At 38.0% G+C, this 16,772-nt stretch overlaps 1 protein-coding gene across 1 annotated transcript in view; it reads left to right on the top strand.

Moving 5' to 3' along the window:
• Nucleotides 1-16,772, top strand: part of OCA2 (oculocutaneous albinism II) — a 171,786-nt gene that overhangs the window by 116,854 nt on the left and 38,160 nt on the right. The window contains exons 21-22 of the mRNA XM_009994824.1: nucleotides 2,434-2,527; nucleotides 15,284-15,377. Of these exons, the coding sequence (XP_009993126.1) occupies nucleotides 2,434-2,527; nucleotides 15,284-15,377 (188 nt within the window). The remainder of the gene's footprint in view (nucleotides 1-2,433; nucleotides 2,528-15,283; nucleotides 15,378-16,772) is intronic.

Raw genomic sequence — 16,772 nt, 5'->3', positions numbered from 1 at the left:
CCTTCCCACCAGGTCCGGAGCTGCTCCAGCCTGGGCTTCCCACAGAGTCACGGGGGCTTCGGGAACAGCCACCTCCCCTGGCCCGGGGGCTTCCACAGCTGAGCAATCAGAGCCCACTGGCACCAAATCCTCTGGCCACAACATCCAAGTCCAGGGGCCAAGTTCCCCCCTCCTGGCGCCTTCAGGGAATGTCCCACCACGTTCCTCCATGAGTGCAGGGGCACAGCTGCCATCTCGCCATGGGCTGCAGGGAAACTGCTGCTGGGGCACCTTCTGCCCCTTCCTCCTCACCAACCACCAGCACCTCTGCCCCTCCAGCTCAGCTCTTCTCCCTTAACTGCTCGCCCTGCTCAGCTCTGACCTCAGCTCTTCCGTATGTTAATGGCAGAGGTGCATCTCTTGTCCCTCTAATGGCTCCTTGGCTGGGTTTGGAGCAGGGGCAGCTTCTCAGCTTCTTCCTGGAGCCACCCCTGGGGCCCTTCCCCTGCTACCGAAAATCCCACCAAACCAAACAGCACAGAGTGATCTCAACAGCATGAAAAAGGATTATAATTTTAAACTCCTCTGCCTAACGACCTTCTCTGTGCTGGGTAGGACAGTCACAAGGAGTAATCTAATTTAAAAAGGTGTTGATAGTCTGCACAATTCAAGATGGTGTCCTGCAATGAGTCCTGCAACACTGTAGTACATCAGGATACCTGCATATAATTCTGAGAAACTAAATAATGAGTTTTGGTTCTCTGGTTGAAATGGAAGAAATGCTTTAATTTGATTGAGCAAGCTGGCTTATCTTGTGATTTCAATAATTGTGTTTGTTTCTTTTTTTTTTATTTTAATGTTGTAACACAACATTGCTTTGAAATAAATACAAGTGCAATTTGAATTGCATATTCTGGCAGTGATGGTTTGAGAGAAACAGCGTTTGTGGGGATAAATTAAATATTTAATTATTTATTCATGGGAAAGAAACAGACAAGATGTTGTGCATGCTGACTCCTCTGACCTCAGAACAGAAATAGACAACTTCAGGCAATGCATAATTCAACACATTAGCTTATCTAGGTTAATCAATTAGAGGATTTAAGAAGGATGATTAGCACCACTGTTAGGAGGAATGGGGAAGAGGTTGTAATTCTTTGTCAACTTCCATATTGCTCCATACCAAAATAATACACAGAGGTATTAGCACAGGTGAGCATCACTCAGCCATCAAAGTGAAAACATTTTTCAGGAAGCAGCTGTTCCATCTCTGAGATCATACTCCTTGAGAGGGACCTGTGAAATTCATTCAGTGATAAACTGGAGGATTAAAAGTAATAATTCTATTCACTACTAAAAATCCTGGATTCTGAGAAAGCATTAATTTTAAAGCATATCACAGGTATTTCCACAAATCCCTTCCTGCTTGACCTCTCTCTGTTCCACATTTGCTCAGTCTTTCTCTCTCCCTTTTTGGTCCCATAAATCTCTGTGCACATTAAAAACAGATTAATAACATTATCACCTCTCCTCTTGCTAATACCTTCTCTCTACAGGTGCTGCTCACACCTTTCTTTCAGACCAAGTGGTTACACATTCAGTTGAACTCAGACCAGTTTATCCCAACTGGGGTGAAATTTATTTAGCTGTGAAGGGTGTTACTGACTGAGACCAGGTGCAACTAGAAAGCCTGCCTGCTGTATTTTTTTGGGCTCTGTGCCAATTGCCTAACGATATTATGTCCGCCCTAAAAGCCTTGTTTGACTTTTCAAGGATTTTCTTTTATTTGCTAAATTGATTAAATGAAATTGATAAAACTTGCAAGTATTTCTCAGTGGACTACACCCACGTTATCTGGTAAATATAATGTTGGAACAGAAGTAAAATAAATCAGCTCTGCTTAGGAATTCAGAAGCCTGTCCCACTGATCTTTTTGAGTTCTCTTAACAGGTCAGACAATTTTGATTATAGCAAGGATTCAGGAATTTTTTAGTTACTGACACGTGATCTGCAGCCATCTCGATAGTGAAAGTGTGAACATCTCTTACAGCTCTTTCCAGCAAGAAAAGAGGATATCACTCTGTCCTTTAGGTTTCAAGAAATGGAGGGGGAATTGCTTTATAGTCACTGTCAGTTCCCTGTTGAGCTAGAAGGATCTAATGGGAGGCACTTACAACTTTAAGAGATCCACAGTTTTTTCAGCAGTACCTGTGTCAGACTTGGCCTTACCAATACCTTCTCTTTGCCTTGTGGGACTAGCACAGCCAGTGGGGAAAAGTGAGAACAGAGCAAAAATACAGTGCAACCATAGTAATTAAAACAAAAAAAGAGGCCCATTTATTTTTGGACTTACTAGTGGTTTAAGTTGTTTACTTAAATGAATTTTATTTATATCATGCTGATGGTTGGCTAATATCTCCTGAATCTCTCTCTTTTTTTCTTCTTAAACCACAGATTCCTGTCCTTCTCAACCTGAGTAAAGATCCCGATGTTAACTTGCCTATGAAACCATTAATCTTCTCGTTGGCCATGGGTGCCTGCCTTGGAGGTAAGAGTCTATGTGAGAATTCTGACATTTGGCAATGGTTATGCACTTATGGCATGCACAGTAGGTTCAATTATTTATTATCAAGGCATAGACAGGACCTGATCCAGCTGCTTTTAACTTCAAAGGACTCCTGGATAAGGATCTGAGTCACTGTCTGTTGTTGCGATAGGATTTTTGCAGTCCGTGTTTGAAGACAGTATCTGCATAAAGTACAGACACACAAAGACACAGATGGTGCTTATGGGGTTCTGATCTTTTGGGAGAGAAAATACAAAGATACATTTAGCTTTCAGAACAGAGACCTGTCACTGTTAATTGAATTGATCTGAAAGCTTGATTCAAAGTCTGCTGAAGTCACTGGGAGGTCTTCTGGCTGACTTACAGAAATGGTTTGAGTATCCATTTGCTGACCTGTTTAGCACTCCTCTTTCTAAGGAGTCTTTTTGAAGTCCTTGGGAAATGTACCTCTAATTATGAAAGCTAATAGCCATTGTAGTACCAATCTTGGTGTTAACTGGAACTGTTTGCATTGTCAGTGCATTAGCACTAAACAAGCAGATGGTTTTGTGACTGTTTTTTCAAATTGAAGATGTACCATATATGTATTATGGGCCCAGGATTCCCTCTCCAGTTATTATAGCTATAAAGGAGAACACAGATCTGGTAGTTTTAGATCTTATATTTAATGGTTATATTTGATAACTTTTCTTAACATTCTGCAAATGGCTTGTGAAGATGTTACAACACAGCATTTCCAAATACCAAGTGTACTAAGTGCAATTAAAATGTGTAAGGTTTTAATGAGAAATAAAGTTAGTATAATTTTTTTACTACTGAGAATTTTAATGCTAGTTACATTGTATTGGGCTGTGTTTTGTTCCCTAAATATTCAGGTACTTAGGTTAAATAAATTTCAAATGGAGAAACATATTCTGCAAGGAAACCACCCCTTCTCCCTCTCTGTGCTCCTCTGAATAGTTCCCTTGACTTTACAGAGATTCAAACCCAGTTTTGTGTGTAATATGAGTTCTGGTTTGTTTATTTAGCTAAGTGATTGCTAGTACAAGTGACCTTAATACCTAACAAAGATTATAATAATGTAATTTACAGATTGAATTTAAGAGCATGTTGCAAAGGCAGGACAATTTCTACCAAACAACAGCTATTCATTTGAGGAATATATTTTTGTACCCATCATTACTCATTATAATACTGTGACTTTAATATGTTCCTCTTTAAAGTTATTAGAATTATCAACATATTTTTATATAGATTTTTTCTGTAAAAATGTCATCTTCACAATTTGTAATCACCAAACATACTCTGATATAATGAAACTTTCAGATTACAATTTAAAAAAAAACACAAACTTGTCCAAACGTCACTGACATGTTCTGAGTGGGAGGCACTTCAGCAGCCTTGGAGCCTTTGGAAGTCTCAGTAAGTTTTCCTAAAGTGCCAGTTAACATTTGAACTCAACTTCCTTTAATGCAATTTGTTGAAGGGCTGCCAGGATTTTAACAGAGACTTTTGTGTGTATGCAGTATGAGGCTAAAGTAAAAATATAAACAGTATCATGGAAATTATTTTAATTAAAGGCACTAGAGAACCACAGGAAGTGTCCAAGTATTCAGATAGGGTCCATACCAAATATTAGGATAAAAACTTAACTTCTTATCATTATTAGCAAAAGCTTAGACACTCTGGACTGTGCTCTATCTGAGCAAATGCTGAGTTATACTGACAAAATACTCATTAAGAGTGTTAGCCTGAAAATTAATGTGCTTCTGACTTTCCTATGTCAAAACTAAAACCAAGTAGACAGAAGCTTGTTGTTAGGGAAGGAGAAATGTGGAAAAGCTTTTACTTCAAAAGATTTCGTGGCCTCCAAAAGAAGTGTGGGAGGGAAGGGGATTTTCTTTTTTTTAAAAAAGAAGGTGGCCTTTAAAAATTATTTCCAAAACAAAAGTCTCATCAGCATTGAAGTGGTGTAAAGGAATCCTCAAAGTAGGATAATCTCATTGTGGAAGAGGTAGATTACAATTGTATCATTACTGCCTGGTGCTTAAGGCAAAAGATTTGATCTTACCACTGCTTATGCAACCAAAGGAGCTTGGCAAAGAAGACATTTTGTAGAAGAGTCTGATGAAATAATACATTATAACTAGATACGTTAGAGTTAGTTGTTTACTTACATAATGCAGACCTTCAGTTCTGGTCATTTGATAACACTTCTGGGGTTCAAGGTAAACACTGCTATATATGCTTATGTGTTTGTGAAGGGTGCATCAGCATTTGTGCCTGTCTTGGGAAATGACATGCAACATTTTGTCCTAAAAGATTTCCAGTTGGTGCAATTACTTTTTTCTACTGTCATAATGTGCACAGGCAGCTGTAGAATGGCAAGATGACAGGACGAGAAAGGAGAGTAATTCTCTTTCATTGTTTTAGCTGTTGTCCTGGAAATTAAAGAAGACTTGAATCAGTTTCAAGCAAGATGGAAGAGACTTTTGCCAGCATAACTGCCACATCATCTTCAGCAGTGTCTCTCAAAAGAGAGAGCTGCTGCTATTAAATTTCTGTCTTTAATGGCATTGGGCTCAGGCATAAGGAGTAACTGAAATTAGTGTAGAAGCTTCTTGGTCTGTGAAGTGTTTCTCTGAAGGTGAGAAGGGATGAAAAATCCTGCCTCTTAATCAAGGAAGCCAAGGACAGTGATGGTCACAGGCAGTGAGCTAGTCATAATTTTGAAATCTTTGAGTCTTTCTCAGTGTTTGCCTGTTCTACTCTGGGAGACGTTTTCTTGCTTGGAACAGGTCAATCCTATGCAGTCAAGAAATAAACATGGTAATTTTTCAGGGGATATGGTTTGGAAATTTAGGTTTATATTTTTTTCAGCAATCTTTAAGAATGTAAATTGAATTGTAAGTTAGGAGTCTGACTGCCCCACGCTCTCTGTTTGGTGCTGGGGAGTCCAGCATGTCCAGGATGCAGATGTTTTATTCCCTCACTGAAGATACCAGAGGCTCCCAGCAGAGCACATCAGAGCCCCTCATACACAGAATCTGAGTAACTGAGAGGGTGCCCAAAGACAGGTGAAATTAATTTGGAAGAAAGCAGGAAATTTAAAAGTAACTAAAGGAAACAAACCAGGAAGTAACTTATCTTGTTTTCTGTGGTGTTCTGAGAGATCTGTATCCATTTTTCTTTTGCAGGAGAGGACACTGAATAAAGCTTTATTCATTAATGCTTCCTATTCTAGGGCATGATCAAATTATGATACCTCTTGAGACTGAGTTGTATATAGTCCTTCCAATAGTGTCTAGGGAATGCTGTCTTAAAATTTTGGAGGGTAAATGAAGGTTGCTAGCTACAGTACCTTCAGAACAAGAGAAGTTTTAATTGCATAGCTTCTGTTGGTGCATAAATTTTTAAATAAAATGAGATACGAAATCAATTCAGTTTGAGTAAGTACAGAGTAAAAAATCATCCTGTTAAGACTCTTCAATTGTGTAGAACTAGATTTTTCCAGAGCTGAAGAGGTTATAGCAAAGATATTATTTGAAGGGTTTTTGTACATTTGACATTTAAAGAGCTGGCATTTGTCTTTTTATCTCTTTCTTTTTTTCATGATTTATAGAAAGTATGACATTGAAAAAAGAAGAAGAAAAAAAAAAGGGCCTCAGTTAAAAAGTGAGTGAATTCATATTTGAAAGTCCTTGCCTTTTGAGTTCTCAGTGCAAGAAGTACTTCTCTGTTGGAGTGACTGTTGCTGAGGTTCGAAGGGAACATTTTCTTCACTGTGTGGTTTTGCACTGTTCTTCTCTGTATATATTCCTGGAAAACAACACCTTGATGTTCCCGTTGACACAATCCTGCAGAAAGAGACAATCTCTGGGGTGCATACAGCTGTGTAATTCTGGCCACACGAGCTCTGTTGTAGGCTTTACCTCAAGAATAGGGGTAGGAGGAGGGGGCTGCTGGCTCTTCTAAACTTACAGGGTCAAAATTCAGGTGTGAATAAAGTCCATTATCCACAGCACATTGTGCTAATTACAGCTGTTAAAGAAGTGCAACCCACAGTGTAGCTAAACGGTTGGATATCTCTTAGTGGTCCAGCAGAATAGCTACAGCTATTCTGCCTCTTGGCACCCCTCCTTCAGTCCCTGATGCAGATGGGGCCTTGCACAGTGGAGTATCACTGATTTACTATTCTTGCTGATTCTGCTCAATAAAATCCTAAACTACTTCTTAAAGCTTCAGGCACAGCAAAGGTGTAAACCTAGAAACACTGTTTATGTTCCTAAACCAGCCCTTCTTTGAAATGTGAGGGAAAAGCCTTCAATAGAACATAAAATTTATTAAAATGCATAATAATAAATATTATGGGAAAAGAAGAACTGTAGATCCTTTGAAATTCTTACATTTTTCCAATAGATCAAATTTGTGTAACACTTTTCAATTCAAAAGATACAAAAAGCATATCAAGAAGTGAATGTATGAAGTAAAAATAGAGCAGTTATTTAAGAGGAGCAGTATTCAGTTTTTGGTTTTTAACTTAATTGTTGTATACAATGTGTAATTGAACCTGTAGGAGAAAGTTTTAGAGGAGAGAATGTATTTGTCTGAGCTTGAATTTAACCAAGACACTGATGTTGAAAGTTCTTACTGTTTCTAAAGGCCATTGGAGTCTTCTAATGATGAGAAATCCTGGGTCTCAGTTTTTAGGCCTTGTGGGTGAGACAGGCCTGAATAGATAAGTATTTTTTCTATGGATATATAACTCATAATCCAAATCAAAGGATGGTATGATAAGGATTGTGAATGACTAGAGATCTTTCTAAAAGAAAAGGATATTGTTGCTCTTGACTTTAAAAATCAAAAAAAGAATATAACAAATAAGGAAATGTAGGAAATATCTCTCAGTTTTTCTTTAAAGACCTCAGTGCAGACTTTAGTAGCATTGTGCCTCTAAATTGTACAGACCTAGAAGCAAAATCCAGCAGGTCTTTTGTATGTTTTACACTAATATCTATTTTTTCTTTCTGATTGTGCTTTGTTTCTGTGACATTTGCAATGATGGAAATGAGCAAGGTGAACATGAAGGGTGATTGTTGTCCACTAAATGGCAGTACTACTTGCTTGTTCTCAATGAGAAATTCCTGGTGTTAAATGAAAGTTTTAGTTTTTGTTCTAGCAGGAAGAACACTGTCAGATATAAGTACAAGGAGTCTTTTCTCTATATTGATACTTCAGTGCCTTAACTTTACTCTTGCTGTTTTCTGTAACAACCAGAATCTGTAACATTCTACAAAACTCCAAGTGCTCTTTTCCTTTGCTCCTTCATGACATTCAAGTGTTGGGCCATTCTTGATGCTCTTCCAGTATAAAGTTCATAAAGCCCAGCAGTGCTGTAAAGCCCTTGGTGTGAGAGTCGGGCTTATTACCGGAGTCCCCACAGTGAAAGGAGATTCTGTAATCTTTTAGATTATTGAAGGGAATCCTCTGTGTCATGGAAGATATCCAGAAGAAAGCTGTAAAACCAGCTAAAACTGAGTGCCTGCATTTTACAAATGTATCTTTGTATTAAGGCAAAATCAGAGGCCTGCTTTGCTTTAAGACCCTGAGTTAATACAGAAACCAAACCAATATTGAATGGAGTCAGTTTTTCTCAATGAGGCCATTTTTCAAAGCTTGAAAAGAGTTACCTTGGCAGACATGCATATATAGATGTATACATATTATTAAGGATGAAATATGAAGTATATGAGGTAAAGAATGCTGTTCCAGCTGTACTTCTGAGGATTTGTATTTTGGATGGTAAAACGTAGATTTTAAAATGGAAAAGAAGAGAGCCATGTGCAGTATGTGGAATTCTACTCTACTTCACATTGATTTAGAAAAAGAATATATACCAAACATCAAGATCACTGGGTTATAATGCTTGCATTACTGATGAATTTGAAAGGCTTGTATTAATGGTTTTCAACCTGTCTGAAATAACTGCATCTTAAAAACTTTGCAGATTAGAGGTAGGATAATAATCAGAGATGACATCAGGGAGTCCTAGAAAGCATTCGTGGACTTTTGTTTGATTTTATTTACTTGCTTTGTCCATTTCTTTATCATAAATTACAGAAGATTTTTTAGAAGTTTTGTCTGCTTCTGTTTTCAGAATAATTTACAATATAATAATAATAATATAGAATATTCAATCTGGTTATGTTGTATTGGTCAGTTGCTGCAATATGAGAATACAGACTCTGCATAGCTGTCAGCAGAAGGGGTATATTCAGTTAAAAAGTATCACTTGGACTATCGGACAGAACAGGACAAGGAAGCTGTAGCTGGTTTTAAACTTAAAAATGTTTAAGTGCAGAAGGCAACACTGGATTATCTGATTTCCTTCCTCTGCAGACACTTTCCAGATAATATCCCCTTTTTTGCACCTTGAGTGGTACTGCAGAAGAGGGAAAAAACCTCAATCTACATTGATTCATATAGATGAATCAGACACTCTGTATGATGCTGAAGAAAGTTAAAATCATGCCCTAGTTGTTATTTCTACATATACTATTACATTTATGTAACACATTTGTAGTTAACATTCCTAACCCAAAGCAAGGCACTAGCAGGAGTTATGAAACTTTCAAGCAAGGCAATGAAACCATAGCAAAACTTAACAGCTAGGTTCCAATTAGAAATCAGTTTGAAATTGAAAGTCAGTATTTATATCATTAAAAGAAACAAATGCAGGATGTTCAGCAACCTGCCTTATTTATTTCACACTTGACAAGTTTAAATTTCCCCTTTCCCTTTCATAGCAAAAAAGAAATCAATGAGCACTGAGTAGTGCAATACTTGCAGTAACTGTCCCAGTGATACAGTAATGGTGATAAAAAGTAGTGGTGTTAAAAAATGGTACAGTTCACCTGATTAAAACTGGTGGATTGGATGCAGTTCAGTGATTTTTTTTAATTTTTATTTTTTTCCCCAACTGGTTAAAATAAAAAGATGTTTATATTGTACAATTGCAATCTATACCATGTAACAATACTGAATGACCTCACCCATGCCTTCTTCCCCTTACTGGCTGTGACTTCAGTGTCCTTGTTATTTTATAAACTGTTAGTGGTTTAATTTGCCTTGATTCTGTAGCTCTTTATTGACTGCAAAGTTTGATTATCCAGAGCTTGTTAATTTTTACACATAAAAACTATTAAAAGGTATTGCAGACTTGTAGATAATTAGCAGATGAATATAAATGGCATTATTTAATGAGGCAAATCTGGATTAGTTTTGGTGAAACAGAAAATTTCTCAAAGCTGTGAAGGCTGTCTCCTGTAAAGCTAATAATTTAGTGTGCACTTCTGCTACCAGGTTTGTTACCTCTATTCATGTCACACTTCAAGTAGAGAAATAGAATATGCTATGGAAAGGAAACTGCACACATCAGTCTGCTTCTGTTTAATGATATAAAGTGTATGGGAGACTGCACAGAGTTTTCTTGAGAAAGCAGATGGGAAGCAAGGAGCTGGCTTCCTTTAATACGTTTTGCTTTGACACTGTAATTGGATGGTTTGATTACAGCAAAAAGAAGGGCTGAGAATCCTCATGCTGAAATTATTCATGATTCTGTAATGAACTCCTGGTTTCACAGTGAGAACCACTGTCTGGGACAAAGCAGTGCAAGTAGTGGTGCCTGTGCCAAACTAGGCCTTGCACAGATGTTTGTCCAAGGCCAGGGCAAGCTGGTTTTAGGGCCTCTGTTGACACAAAAACAGGGTAGTATTTTTGCTTCTGCGTTAGCTAGCCAGAGACACAGGGAAGAGAAAACACATAAAGTCTATTGGTTAAGCACAGGTGTAGCTTGGTATTGACCATCAGAGCACAGGGAAGGGAAGTGGCCTGTGATGCTCACAGCAAAACAAGACTTTTGTGTAAACAATCCACTTTATATTGCTGCTGCACAAGTCTTAATATACTTTATATGTACTTTATATTTCAGAAGATAACTGTTCATGAAGGTTACTCATGCTGGGCCAAATAGCTTTATTAGTGATAATCCCTTCCCTTTGATTTCTCAGTGCTTTGAGTAATGAACTCTAATTCTGCCAGGCACTTTGAGATGATTCTCCAAGCAAACACATTAATGCAGCAAACAGAAGGGTTAGGCTTGCTCTTGAGGAGGCAGTGTGAAAGGGATGCCTGAGAACTAATAGTATTTAGATATAATAGATGTGCTGCTGACAAGTAAACATCAACAGCTGAGAATGAGGCTCCAAGTGAGAGGAAACTTATTATCAACACAAACTCTCTCACTTTTCTGGTTATGATTCTCTTCCTTTAACAAGCTCAATCAGTTCTCCTTGCATTGACTGCCAGTGCACTGCAGGTTATAGTCACCTGGGCAAACTCTCTTTGCTGATGGAGAGGCTGTTTTGAGGTGCATTACTTGTGATATGCAGGTGATATGCAGATTCTAGGTTTGAATTCGGCAGTCTCTGAAGGGTTGATGTGGCAGAGGGTGACAATTGGCCACTGGGTTGAGGAGAAGTAGGTACAAATGGAAGCAGAAGGCTGGGAAAAGCAGGGCTGGTCAATACTGCAGGTATCAAATCAAGCTTACTAAACCTTGTCAACTTCATCCTGCTGGTACCTCTAAGTTAGCTGGAGCTGCAAAGATACATTTTGGTGTGAGGATTTGTTTTGCATCTTTCTTGATAGATTTATTCTTAACTAAAACTGATGAATACTTTCTTATATTTGCAGTTGATCTCATATTCCCTAAAGGTATTAAAAGTAATTTACCTTGAGAAATATCAGTAAGATACTTTTATGTCACCTTTTCTAGACAGGAACAGTAGGTCATCTGCTGTGCTTCTGCAGTGATTGCCCAAAGCTAGGGCAGGTCCATGGGATAATGAATGTGATCTGTGAATATTCATCTGTCATTTTCTTCTCTGTAGCCTAGGCAGCAGCAGCTCTTTAGGTCAGCTATGTCTGTTTCTTTCTGTGATCACACTTCAAAATGAGATTTTTTAGTTTATTTTTTTTTGCATTAAGGAAAAGGTTTTTCTTCATTTCATGCTTATGAATTATTAAGCATAGTTAGTATTGACAATTATGCATGAAGTCAACCAAGAATAAAAGGCAGAAAAGATATGGAGGATATAATGTATGGCTTGTCTCATATATGTCACTTATTATTGATACTAGAAATATAATATTTAATTCATTGTAATGAATCCAGTTTCTTAACAAAAATCTGCCTTGTGATAAATTATAAGATACAGCAGGAGTCATCAAAACAGGTTGATTTTTACAATGTTATTCTTTGATACAGTTCACTCCGGTGTTATTATATTTTGAGCATACAAACAAGGAAGTAATAGTCTTTGCTATGCTTTTTAAGCTTGATTATTCTTACGACTGAAGATGATGTGGAGGTAAAATCAATATTTGGTGGAGTCCTAGAAAATGCTTATTCCTCCTTTGCATCAATTGGCATAAATTTGATGCATGGAGGTTTCCATGTTTATTAACCTAGTCTTGGATTTTCCCCTGATCCAGAGGTGACAGTGTTGTTATTTTTCTACTGAGTTAAAGGTTTACCGTGGAGACAGATGTTCCTGGGAGGAGAAACAAAAGTTTGCTGCTGTTGTTAATTTCAGTGCAGTTCTTTGAAGCCTGCTGAGCCAATACCTAATTAAACTGCACACATGCTCCAAACAAATGAAAAAGAAATGTTCCTTTCAGATAACATTTAAGGTGACTGTTTCTCCTTGAGTGAAATGTTCTTGGGGAAATCAATTCACTGCTGAAGCATAAACTCTTTCCATAATACTTCATTATGTGAAGGCATTACTATAGCCCATGTACAGTATAGGAGGAGAGCACATGCTGTTTGGAGATCTCAACTGTATCTAGTCAGAGCCATGGCACAAGTGCAGTTTCAGTTCCCTTTCTTTAATTTGAAGCCAGAGATACATTCCTCATCTACAGTAGTATTATTCTGATGGTGATGTCTGTGCTACATGTAGATTAGAAACCTCTTATGAAATGTTTAGAAGCTGTAGACTACTCATTAGTTTTGGAATTGAAAATTCCTTAAGTGTTCCTGACTGACTCCTCTAAGAGCATCTGTTGTATAAATTTGTTCTGGTTTTGCATTAAGTCACACGCTTTGTGTCTTGGCTTTGTCATTCCAGAGCCTACCAGGAATGCTGATGTTCCAAGTTCAATTTCATAACTTTAAGCATTCATTAAAGTAACTGAAATAGCTTTGAGTCAAAAAAAGGGCAAGGGAAATGGGCTGTGCTTCTAATGACCAATGCTACCCTAGGCACTATTTTAAAAACATTTCTGGGCCTCTAGTAAGGTTAATCATCTTTTCTCTCCATACCTGAAGCATGTGTAGGTGGGTTCATGATTCACTGTGCTTGGCAAGATGCCAAGGTCACAAGTAGCCCTTGGTGTCTCACAAAAATACTTGGCAATACTCTCTATAATCCTTAGGGATGTACCCTTCTACTGACGTGCAGTTCCACAAAGATCAGCAGAGCTCCTCATAGGCAGAGAGGACCTCTGCATCCACCTCCAGCTTCTTTGCAATGTCAAAGCGTTAAAACCAGAGCACATAGGAAGCAGCACACCTAGCATAGCTCCTGGGAGAGCAGAAAAAAGTAGGAATTAGAAGCAGATAAATAAAAAAATAAATATATTAAATAAAATGTTCATTTGGGATGGAAGGAAGTGGGAGGGTGAATGCTTTTATCATCTCACATTGTTTGCAAGATTTCAGCTTCTTCTACCATATTGGGATCAATTTGAGACCTGTTTGAGGCTACTGATAAGAAAACAAAACCTGTGCCTGTTCTTAATAGGGGTTGTTTGGGCCACTGCCTTGAGATAACAGATACGATTCTGTGGTTCTATGGTATTCATGTTCAGATCTCTACTCCCTGATGAAAATCTCAGTTTACTGCCTATTTTGTGTTGATAAAAAATGGTGATTCTAGAGTAAATAAAAATAATTATTTCTCTTTGGTCTCAATTGAAGAAATATTGACCACATAAGGGCTTTTTCCTGGCAGGTTTTAACTTTAATTGAATCAACTTAAAAAAGAAAAAAACAAAACAAAACAAAACCCAAAACAAAAACCCTGAGCAACTTTTTTGGGTTATTTTTCAAAGTTCTTTCTCTGCCCCTAGAATGACCAGGCAAAACGCTGTATCTTGGTACTCACTGACACTGGTTTGGCTTTGAATGCAAACTGGGATCAAAATTGTGGCAATGAAGCTCTTTCTTTTTTTTTCAAAGATCTTTCTGCCTCCAATGTCCCTCCCATATATTTTCTCTCCTTTTCCTTACATCTGAGCTCTGTCGCTTCATTTTATTTGGAATTAAGTGTGTTCTAATATTTTTTAAGAATATTTTTAGAAGTCTGCTCATTTCATGTGCACTTTCAGGAGCAGAAGGCCATATTGGTACCATGTGTCAGTAGTTAGGGAGATAATCTTTCTGTCTTTGTTCTGACTTCTGTTATGGTAAACTGATCTCTGAATGACCTGAAACATTAACTAAGTCAAAACAATTACCTGGAGCATTAACTGCCTTCTGATCTGTTTCTCTCAAAGTGAGACCAGAAGAGTATCCACTGAGCAGTAATGTAGAAGAGGGCAAAAATGAGAAGAGTAGACGTTGGAATAGGCTGCCCCACCAGGGAGGTGGTGGAGTCACCATCCCTGGATGAGTTTAAGGGTCGTTTGGATGTGGTGTTGGTGGATTTGTTTTAGGGGAGAACTTTGTAGAGTAGGGATGGTGGATGGACTTGGTGATCCCAAGGGTCTTTTCCAACCTGAATGGTTCTATGGTTCTATGATTCTATATGCCATTGGCAGCAAAAGAAGGACTGTGTGCAGAATAATGGATTATTAAGGTAGCAATATATGGCAAAAGAGATGACTTGCCATAGTATATAAAAAATTATTATCCTAGATTGTTACCTCTTTTATTCAAAATGTCAATTAAGGAATGGAATGTAGGAATCACTGTCACTTCCTGAGTCATGCCTTAGATCAGGAAGACATCTGCTGTGTAAAGTACATGGCATTTCTCAAGTCTGAGGTATGACTCATGAGGAAGCTAAAGAAAATGGGTTGGTCTTTCTGAGCTCTGAATACTTGACTTTTCTACATTGACAGATTGTTGAAAGTTTAGAGAAGACACAAGAATAAATTAGTTGCTGGAAAAGGCTTAAGAGAAGTATGTATTTCTTCCAAGAGGACAAATGTGCATTAAAAGTCTTAGCAATTAGTTACACTCTCTATTAAAAATATTATGTCAAGTTTGTGTAAGGAAAAAACACCCATTTTTCTTAGTATCCTCCAACTGTCTCATCCTTTCTCTTTTAGCTCATCTGATGGCACCTTTTATATAAAACCAAAAAAAATCAGCAAGTTTATCTGAATGAAGTCTCTGGAGTTATTTTGACAATTGCTAGATTGGTGCTGTGTTCCTTCCCCATTTTTCTGGCTTATGTAGAATCAGAGAATACCAGGCTTATCTTCCAGAGCATGAAGCTATTTATGGGATGTGGAGACACTGTCTGCATGTTTCTTTTCAAGACTATACAAAAGAAATTGATTTTTCTTTTCTAACTAGTACATCTTAGGACTTCAGCACAGAATAAACAGAGGAAGGATAAGAAGCAGAGTGCAACTATAAACCAGTATTTGTTTTCTGAATTGCAGGTAATGGAACATTGATTGGAGCATCTGCGAATGTTGTTTGTGCAGGAATTGCTGAACAGCATGGTTATGGCTTCTCTTTCATGCAGTTTTTCAGGTACAATTTTAAACTTCTTACCTTACATCTGTACTTTTTGTGGCTTTTTTTTTTTTTTTTTTTTTCTTTCCTCTAAGCAAACAAAGGATCCTCCAAGGAGAAAAACTAGAGAAAGGGTCCATAAAATAGACCTGTGTTCTTAATTATTTTTTGGCAACTGAAATGTGGGCAGAGAGAAGATAATTTTGTTTTGGCATACTGTGGATAAAACCCCTAAGGGTGGTGGGAGCAGAAGGGAACCCCAGGAGAAACAAAACCTCAGAAATTCCTCTTTTGATCACCCTCAGTCTTATCTTCAGCTCTGTAGTGATACTAAATTTTTGCTTTATTGTTAAATACAGTTTGAAATAGTTTCTCATCTGCACGTTTTCACGGACGTGCCATCACCAGGAGAAAGTGGGATGTTCCAGTTTAGACTGAGTACTCCATGATGGCATGAGTAAACCTATATACCTAAAAGCAATTACTTCTTTTGACCAACTGTTTAACAGCTATAAGTAAAGGTGCAATAAGCAAATATGAACAGCTCAAGTCCTTTAATAATGGTATAATTAATAATTGATAATTGTTGTTTAATAGTGGAAGTTCCTCTGCAAGTTATTCATCACCAAGTTTTTAAGGGAAAAGGTTTTCTTCCAAGCACCTCCAGTTTTTGAGCCTGTGCTTGAAAGGTGTAAATGAAAACTGGCAAACAGAGGTCAAGACATGAAGTTAAACTGCAGTTGATTTAACTAAAAAACATAACTCCTTTTATATTTTACTGCAGATTTAGGGCAAAGGATACTGTTGACACCAATATTTTTTTCTCTTTTTTTCATGACGTTATTTATGTTAGTTTCTCAGCTCTGTCAGCTCTCCTTTATATTGTTTAACTCAAAGCCTTCAAACCTGTGTAATTAATATGATTAACCATACAGGAGTGTCTGGAATAGTCAATGATAACCCTAAAAAAAGGTGGTCTGAACTGTTCTTGATTAAATTCTTGCTATAAGCATGTGCAGAAAGACCAAATGCCTATCAAATCAAAGCCTTGGTTGTTGGGACCTCTGAGATTGCAATACAGTCTGATCACACAGAATCACACAGAATCCTAGGGATTGGAAGGGACCTGGAAAGATCCCCCAGTCCAACCCCCCTGCCAGAGCAGGGTCACCCAGAGCACATCACACAGGAATGTGTCCAGGCAGGTTTTAAATGTCTCCAGAGAAGGAGACTCCACAGCCTCTCTGGGCAGCCTGTCCCAGGGCTCTGTCACTCTCACAGTAAGGAAGTTCTTCCTGATATTCACATGACACCTCCTATGCTCCAGTTTGCACCCATTGCCCCTTGTCCTATCACTGGTCATCACTGAACAAAGCCTGGCTCTGTCCTCCTGACACTCACCCTTTACATATT

This window comes from Chaetura pelagica, unplaced genomic scaffold (assembly GCF_000747805.2).
Source record: "Chaetura pelagica isolate M959 unplaced genomic scaffold, ChaPel_1.0 scaffold263, whole genome shotgun sequence".
Lineage (NCBI taxonomy): Eukaryota > Metazoa > Chordata > Aves > Apodiformes > Apodidae > Chaetura > Chaetura pelagica.
Note: the sequence above shows the minus strand (reverse complement) of the source record. Positions and strands in the feature narration are given on the sequence as shown.